General features: G+C 43.5%; 1 protein-coding gene across 4 annotated transcripts in view; it reads right to left on the bottom strand.

Moving 5' to 3' along the window:
* The window catches only part of USP10 (ubiquitin specific peptidase 10), a 75,669-nt gene extending 75,106 nt beyond the window's left edge, over positions 1-563 (bottom strand). The window contains exon 1 of one of the 4 annotated variants that reach the window (XM_037878224.2): positions 11-563. In XM_037878224.2, coding sequence (XP_037734152.1) covers positions 11-31 — 21 coding nt within the window. In that variant the 5' untranslated portion in view covers positions 32-563. The remainder of the gene's footprint in view (positions 1-10) is intronic. The other 3 variants (XM_037878225.2, XM_037878226.2, XM_037878227.2) reach the window with 3 other exon arrangements.
* Positions 564-8,787: the final 8,224 nt, after the last annotated feature.

The raw sequence follows: 8,787 nt of genomic DNA, 5'->3' as shown, positions 1-8,787 counted from the left end.
TGGGCAGTACCTGGGCGCTGTTTAAGGCCATGGCGCCCCCGCTTCAATGGGAAGCTCGGCGTCCGCTCGGCTCCTCACGCTGCTGCCCCCGCCGCCGCCATCTTCTCTCTCGCGCACACACACACCGCCGGGCGGGCAGGCGGTCACCAGGGCGCCTGCGCGCAGCTCGCCCCGCCGGCAGGGGGAAGGGCTCTGCGCCTGCGCGCCGGCCGGGAAGCGGGGGGGGCCTGGAGAGTAGCTGAGCCGGGTGGGGTGAGGGATGGGGGCGGGGGAGCGATGGAGCCGGCCGGGGGGCTTCGGGCCTCTCTGCGGCCCAGAGGCCTAGGCGGCCATTGATGGCAAGGGATCCAGCCTGATCTCTCTCCCTCTGAGGGGGGCAGGATGGCTACACAGAGAGCCCCCCCCCACCCTCCTTCTGGGCGTGAAACTGGGCTGCAGCAAAGACAGCCTCAAAAACACCCGCCATTCCAAGTGCACCTCAATGCCAGCGAGGCTGATGCGCTGCCCTTTAAGCGTCACACCTGTCAGCCGTTGGGCTGCCCTGAGGCGCAGGTGCACAGTCCCAGCTCGCCCCTGGAGGTCTGTCCCTCCCTGTAGGTGGGGTGGCCAGATGTCCCGATTTTATAGGGATAGTCCAGATGTGGGGGGCTCTTTCTTGTATTGGCATCTGTTACTCCCCACCCCATCCCGATTTTTTACACTTGCTGTCTGGTCACCCTACGTGTAGTTGTCACATGGTCCACTGCTGGGAGAATTCTGCTTCGGTCGGGCTGACTCTGCCTTCTGCAAGGTTGCTGGCAGTGGCAAGATGTTTGTGGGTCTTAAGTTCTAGCTCAGGTCCCGGGCAGTGGCAACTCACGGCAGCCACCTTTCATTCAGTTGTATGATGGGAGCGGTTTGCCCCGCTGGAAAAACTCAGAAAGATGATGTTTCTATTAACCGCAGACTACCAATGGAGACAAGCCATTTATACACGGTATAAAATCAGTTCCTTGGTGGAGGCAATATATCTTCACCGTGTTAATAAAGAACACACACCATGTGCGTTCATAATGGCAGTACATCCAAAAGGTTGCCTCCAAGAAATTGAAGTCTTTATACTTTGGTATGTGACAGGTACTGCAATCTGCTGCAATCTACCAATGTTTTTAGCTTTGACTTTACTGGTCAGACAATTCATTTCTAAAGCTTCCCCAGAAGTACCCCAAATACAAAATGTCTTTTAAAACGTTTCAGAAGGAGTCACATCATCTACTTCACTTCTCAATGTTTTCCATGCCAGGACCCTCTGCTAATTTAGTAACATGGGACAGGCAGAGCAATCACAATCTCCACTATTGCCAACACTTCAGTTTTATTGAAAATCTTTTGCTTAAAGACCCAGCTAATAGAGTCATTTTATTACTTGAAAATCGCAGCTTTATTAACAAAATAAAAAGAAAGGTAAGTTTCTAAATGTCATGTCTCAGAGAAAAGTTTGAAAATATGGGACCCTAAAGCCTCAAACATCAGAAAGCAAATTAAAACAACTCAAAATTTGTATTTGACAAAAAACTCAAATATTTAAGACAATCTCATGATGTCAAGGGAGCTGATTCATGCTTTTTAACGCTTGAGGTTGGCAATACTTCAACCTCCAGGCTGAGAATCCACAGTATACTTCACTAATTAGCCCATCCGTATGATATGTTTCTTTTGCTCAATATTTGTTCTTTTAAAAAAATCTTACTGTATCCTACAAAGCTGGAGTTAGAGTCTGATGGTCAAAGAAACTATGAATGTCTTGCTATGATCAAACTTGTGATTGTTTTTTAGAGAAAAGGCCATGGAGATTTTTTTTTTTTTGAGAGGAGTTGAGGGGAGGGCTAAGAAAAATATAGGGGGGGTGTAGTGAAGGAAAAGGAGACATTCATGTTGGGCTTTTCTTCTTCCTACAGATCGTGAATTTTGAGTGAGCTCACCCAATTCTCTTCCAGCTGAAATTAAAAAAAAAAATCCCAATCAAAAAATAAATCTGCACTTTTTTACCTGAATAAAAGTCTGTATCACATGTAATGAGACAGATTCCAACTAGTTGGGATGAAATAAAATATCAAGCATGGAAATATCTGACTCTTAGGAATGTTTGTGATTTTGGTTTAAGCTCAAGCTGCAAATGAAAAGTGTTCCTCATCCACTTTGCTTTTGGTAACAGGGTTTACCCCAGTCTATTTAAGGTGAAGTTGCTCTCAAGGCATTTTCTAACATATTGGCATTTGCAATATGAGGAAATCTCACAGCTTAATTTCTTGCCATGTCTACATTAGCAAATGTACAGCGGCTCAGCTCTGTAAGATCACTTGTGTAGCCACTCTATGCCAACAAAAGAGAGCTCGCCTGTCGACATAATAAAACGACCTAAACGAGCGGCAGTAGCTATGTCAGCAGGAGAAGCTCTCCTCCCGACATAGTACTGGGCACATGAGCGCTTATGCCGACAAAACTTATGTCACTCATGGGGGTGTTTTTTCACACCCCTGAGCAACATAAGTTTGCCAGCACAAGTGGCAGTGTAGACATGGCCTTAGTGAATAATTTTTCTGGTTCTTTGGGTTTTTTTCTGTATCCTTTTTCTTGCCACACACCCTGTCTCCACCACTCTCACTCTTGTTTCTGGGAAGTGTAGCTCTTCTTTCCCAAAGTGAGAGAAGCAGAAGTATTAAAATCTTAACAAAATAGGTGTTATTGTTTTGGGCATTACATATGATAAAATAAAACACCACTGGGTGTTTAGTTTACAAAGAGAATTATGGACTACAATGCACAGGAAACTCATCTAGTTGAAGGCAGGATTCACTTCAACATAGAGCACTGCCCCCGGTAAACTGTAGTGTTGGTTAAAAAAGGCTGAATGTATAGATGGGAGTTCTACAGCAGGGTGCCACCCACATGAACTTTAGAGTATGAATTAAAAGCAGTTGTTGATGGGAGAAAACTGGGGTATGGCTAAAAAAAGTGAGGCAAGATGCAAAGGAGTCCGTCAGGCTGAGACTGATGAGAGGAAACTCCCAGAACTGAACTCAGGCCTTTAAAACATTGTAATAAGCTGATTTTGTGGGATATTTATAACAAAAGTAATGTCTGTAACTAGAGAAACTCCTGCAGTGTTCTAGAATTGTGCAGTTCAAAACCTTGTGAAACCATAGTCCGAGGTTAAATCTTACAGCAAGAGTACAGAAGATTACTTTGACTGATTCCAATTCCTGGTAGGTTAGTGGAGCCCAAGTCTAACCATTCGCTAATTCAGAATGCCCATGTTGGGTGGGATCCAGAAAGGTACTTAGGTAACTGAACCTCACAGAGCCTAACATTTAGGCACCTAGAACATCATAGGAACAACACAGAGATCCACAATACCAAATTAGGTGCCTAGGCTCCCTATATAATGAATGGGGATAGGGGAGAAATAGGTGCCTAAGAATGCAATCCACAAAAAGCCAGTGTGGTAGGCACAGAGTCACCTAAGCTAGCCAAAGGGTCTTGGAGATGCCAACCAGAGGGGTGTGCTACGTTTCACCCCTCTCTCTGAGATAGATGCCTAAGGGCAGGTCTACTCTTAAGTCAATCTAACTTACATCACTCAGGGGTATGAAAAAGACACCCACCCTGAGTGATCCAAGTTACAGAGACCCAAGCGCTGTCCACACCAGCCCTATGTCAGCATGAGGTGCTCTCCCACCGACATAGATTCCTTCTCTCGCGGAGGTGAAGTAATGATGCAGATGGGAGAGCACTCTCCCTCGGCCTAGAGCATCTTCACCAGATGCGCGACAGCGGTCTGCAGCACCTTCTAGTGTAGACCTGCCCTGAACTTAGTGGTCCATCCATGAATGGAAACCAGGCACTTGGAGTCAGACGGGCTTAGGCACCTAAGGTTTTCTTGCAGGAATGAGTTAGGAGCCACACAAAAGAGCAAGAGGAGGAGGTGATATCACTGGCACCCACCTTATACCTTTCAGTCCAGCGGTGAGCGTACTTATCTGGCATGTGGGAGACCCAGATTCAATTCCCCCCTCTCTGCCAGAGGGGGAGAAAGGATTTGAATAGGGGTCTCTCCCACCTCTCAGGAGGGTTCTTTAATCACTGGGCTATGTGATATTCTAATGTGGGGTTCCCTTGATCTTCCTGTTAAAGCTATTCCACTGTGGATCAATAATGGAAGAGGGACTGGAGCAGGGGAACTGGACCCAAGGTGTCCCGTCTACCAGCCCTAGCCCATGGACTACAGTCATTCTCCCTCACTCTCTTTGTCTCTGGCCCATGACTCTTCCATTGTCAATAAATACTTAAAAAGAAAAGGAGTACTAGTGGCACCTTAGAGACTAACCAATTTATTTGAGCATAAGCTTTCGTGAGCTACAGCTCACTTCATCGGATGCATGTAGCTCACGAAAGCTTATGCTCAAATAAATTGATTCGTCTCTAAGGTGCCTCTAGTACTCCTTTTCTTTTTGCGAATACAGACTAACACGGCTGCTACTCTGAAACCAATAAATACTTAGGGCTTCTCTCTACTTCAGTGTACCTATGCTGACAGCAGGGGTTCGCCCACCAACAGGAGGGGTCCCCAAGAGGCAGTAGCTAGGTTGACAGAAAAATCCTTCTGTCAATCTAGCGCTGTCTACAGAGGGGATTAGGCAGTTTAACTACCTGTGGATTTTTCACACCCCCCGAGCAAGGTAGCTGGGTTGACCTAACTTTTTAGACTACACCTAAATCAGGCCGGTCCCCCTGTTCCAATCCCTCTTTCATTATTAAGCCACAGTGGGACAGCTTCAACAGGAAGATTGAGGGAGCCGCCCCTCCCCCAAGAATATCCCATAGTTCAGTGATAGAAAATCTTCCCAGGAGGTGGGAGACCCCCTGCTCAAATCCTTGCTTCCCTCCTCTGGCAGAGAGGTGGGAATTGAACCTGAATCTCCCACATCCCACACACGTGCTCTGACCACTGGGGTAAAAGAAGTCATAAAGGTAGGTGGCTAGATTGTGAATGGGACCCAATCCAATAGAAGGCCTCTGAGCATGCGGACTGGATTGAGTCCTGCACTCCACTTATGCAGATGGACGCCTATCTTCCCCCTGAAGAAGAGCTCTGTGTAAGCCTAAAAGCATGTCTCTCTCACCAACAGAAGTTGACTCAATGACAGATATTTCCTCACCACCTTCTCTCTCTATCTTCCCCCAGTTCGTGAATTGCTCTGGGGCTCAAATGGGAAATAAGCATCAGGATGCCTAGAGGGAAGGATTGGTGTGCATGCCCAGAGGCAGGAACAGAGGTGCCTATATATTTTGGTGAAGTTTTGTGGATCGCAATGGTGCCAGAACTGGGATTTAGGTGCTTAAGTCTGAGTTTTAGGCATCTAAATACCTTTGTGGCTCTCAGCCATTATGCTTATGATAGTCTTTGGTTCTAAAGCATCTTATAATGATCATCACCATAACTCTTAACTGTCATTTCAGACCCATGTGAAGCTGGTTAGGTAAGCAATAGTTAGTATTATTTCATGAGGTATACAACATATATGTCAGAGTACTGATCAGTTTCCTGTCATTACAGTCCAAAATGAATATTTTCGGTAAATGTATTCTCCTTTATGTCATTGTAGAGTTAAAGATATTTTCAAAGCTTTTTAAAATAGTAAAACAAATATTCACTGTTTACAAACACAATTTTTCTTGTGTAAGAAAGAAGGTAATTCATCTCCTGTCATATCTTATCTCCTTTATAGTTACAGAAATAAGAAACTGCGGTTTTTAGACACTTAAAAATATTACCTGAGCTAAGAGAGATTTGTTATGTAATAGTCGATTGGAAAAAAAACCCCAGACAATTGTCAAACTGTTCTCATGTTGTTACACAAGATGAAATGATGAAAAATTGGAAAGCCCCATATAATATCTCCTGAAGTAACTGAGTATTGGTTAGTTTCTTTAAAGATACAGTAACTGCAACCATTAATAACACCTTCAGTTTTCGAATGTCTTAAATCAGTGCAGGTTTTATTTTAGAGACCATGTAACTGGGTTCTTTAGAATTGCAACAGCATTTTATTTGAATCTTGCTTTGGAGATGAACGTGAGTAATTGCATTTAAAATTGTTGCATGTTCTCAGTTTTAGCACCCTTTGGAAAAAAGAAACATTCAGTGGCTGGAAGAAAGTCTCTGCCTTTAATTCTGCTTATCCTCCATTTTTATCTGTTCGAAATACTTAATGCAAAAAATTCACTGACCCCGTGCTTGTTATGCTCATTAACATTCAGCATGAGGACTTCCAAATAGTACAAACAATGGATCCATTTTCATCAGCAAGACCTAGCTCCACTCCTATGCTTTAACAATTGTACAGCCTCAGTACAACTTCTCTTCCCTATACTCCTCTAATTCTTTTTTGTAGACATTCATTAGTAGCTCATGTAGATGTTTGTGTCACTTTATTCCATGTTTTAATTCTCTGTAAAGAATTCCTGATTACATTCCTTTAGTATCTCAACCTACCTTAGCTTAAATTCAAGCCCCCTCTTCTTGTGCAAAACAGTCTATTTTAGTATTGTCACAATCTCAAAGGAACTCCTAGCCTCTGTTGCACGCCACAATTCCCTTCATCATTAGGCCCACCATAATCTTAAAAAGGGGGAGGCAGGTACGTCAGCATTTGCATTCTGTGAATTTACTTTTCTACCCCCTGAAGTCCCGTCCAGCTACAGATTGCCAGCTCAATGAGATGCTGCAACATTCACCTGACAACATCAAAGCCACCGTGGAACGCTGGAAACTGCATCTGTTCTACAGGATAAATGAAGCCCTTACACAGTGTGTGGACTGCTGATTTTTGATCAAAGTGGTAGGAAAAGAATGGACTGAAGTAGGCAGAAGGCAGAAGATTATTGTCCTTGATTTCAGTTTCTGCTTCACCCGCTGGTCCCCTTTAGTCTTGCTCTAGCTGCTTATATGAGAACACTTTATCAAAAGAGCAACGACTGCTGCATGTAGGGGGTGTGACACTGTATAAAAGAAAGGTGACCATGTTTACACTAATGTATCACTACTGTTGCACAGTTCTTGTACAAAGCATGCCTTGTAAGGTATGAATGGAAAAGTTATAGACTGCTAAGTATTATTCTATTTAAATCTATCTGTGTAGATGAAGTTATTAATATTTGCTATGTGTTGTACCTCAAACATGTTTTCTTAGGTGATGCCCCAAGACAGATTTGCCAGCTAGCCTGCTTGATGTCTCATTAAGGACACTCAGCTTGCCCAGTGAACCCCTCCTGGAGACGTTTAAGAGAAAACTGAGGCATTGGGTGCCTGAGGACGCAATGAGACATGTGATCTAAGACTCCCCCTTTTTGCCAGTAACTTTACAGGCACATGGTCTGAAAGTATAAAAGAGGAGACTGTGACATCACATCTTTGTCTTCCATCCTGCTCCACTTCTCTGGACTGTGATTTCTAACAACAAGGAAGCTTTGAACAAAGGACTGATGACCCCTCATCTTTTGGGTGATCCAGAGAGACTTACTGCAAGCCAGCAGACTTACCCTGCCCTACAGATTGTGAAATCAATTGTAAAGTATAGGATTCCTTTAACCATTCAATAACTCTCTTCTTTTATTAAAAACCCTTTAGTTGAGTTACTAAAGGAATTGGCTGCAGCATGATTTTGGGGTAAGATCTAAAGCATATAGTGACCTGGGGTGATTTGTGTAACTTTTCCTCAGGGTGCCCCCACATTTTTGTTACCACTATTGAAGTTACCGATGTTAATTCCTTGACATGGTAATGCCAGGGTATATTTGTATGGGAAAGAAAGGAAGAGAGCATTTTAATAGTTGGCTTGAATAAAAATCTTGAACTTCTATAGCACCTTGTATTAGGTGCCTTCTCAAAATGAGAAGAAATAGTTACTTATCCCCATGGGGTGGGGGGGGGGACCGAGGCAAGGAGAAGTTATGTGATTTGCAAAGATCACAAATTAAGTCCGTGAAAGCGATGGGCACAGAAGGTTTCTGACAACACAATGTTCTACCTTCCACGTCTCCACTCTCCTTCTGATCCTCAACCAACCTTTTCTGGTTGATTGGCAAAATACCCATCTGGTTTATGAAAACACACAAAAAAAGTATGAATTCACTGGGTCCCAGGACATCATAGAGTGAGAGTCTTATTACAAAGTATTTCAGTATGGAGAAGCTGTGTTTACAAGTCACTTTAAAATGCAATGTGCCATAGTTCAATAATCCTCCTAATATGTATTTAATGAGGCAAGTAGGCCATCCAAATAAGTAGATAGATACCAATTTCATTAGGAGTATTGACCCCCATTAGGGTCTGTAGCTACAAATAGTAATAATCTATTCTTTTGACAGGTGTAAATTACTTATGTAAATAATGCATAGTACACCCCCAAAATATTCTGTAATAGCGTCTGATGCTGCAAGGACTCTCTTGAGTAGCCCCTGACTTCCATGGTGCTATGTGAATAAGGGTTACTCCCCACACTAAGAGTTTGTAGTACTGGGCTTATATTTTGCATAACAAATTAAGTTTTGTACTATGGATTCACTAGGGCTTGATCCAACTCAGTGAAATATTCTTTTTGACTCCATTGGAAACTGAACTGGGTCCTCTTATGTTTTGGCTATCAAATGCTTTGCTGAGAAGGGGGGCAAGATCAACTGTTTTTTGGTGTGTTTGGAGTCGCCAGATACAAATTAGTGTGCTTCTACTCCCTCAAAAATGTAATT

The sequence above is a fragment of the Chelonia mydas genome, chromosome 12 (genome assembly GCF_015237465.2).
Source record: "Chelonia mydas isolate rCheMyd1 chromosome 12, rCheMyd1.pri.v2, whole genome shotgun sequence".
NCBI lineage: Eukaryota > Metazoa > Chordata > Testudines > Cheloniidae > Chelonia > Chelonia mydas.
The sequence above is the reverse complement of the archived record's forward strand: the minus strand, read 5'-3'. Positions and strand labels throughout refer to the sequence as shown.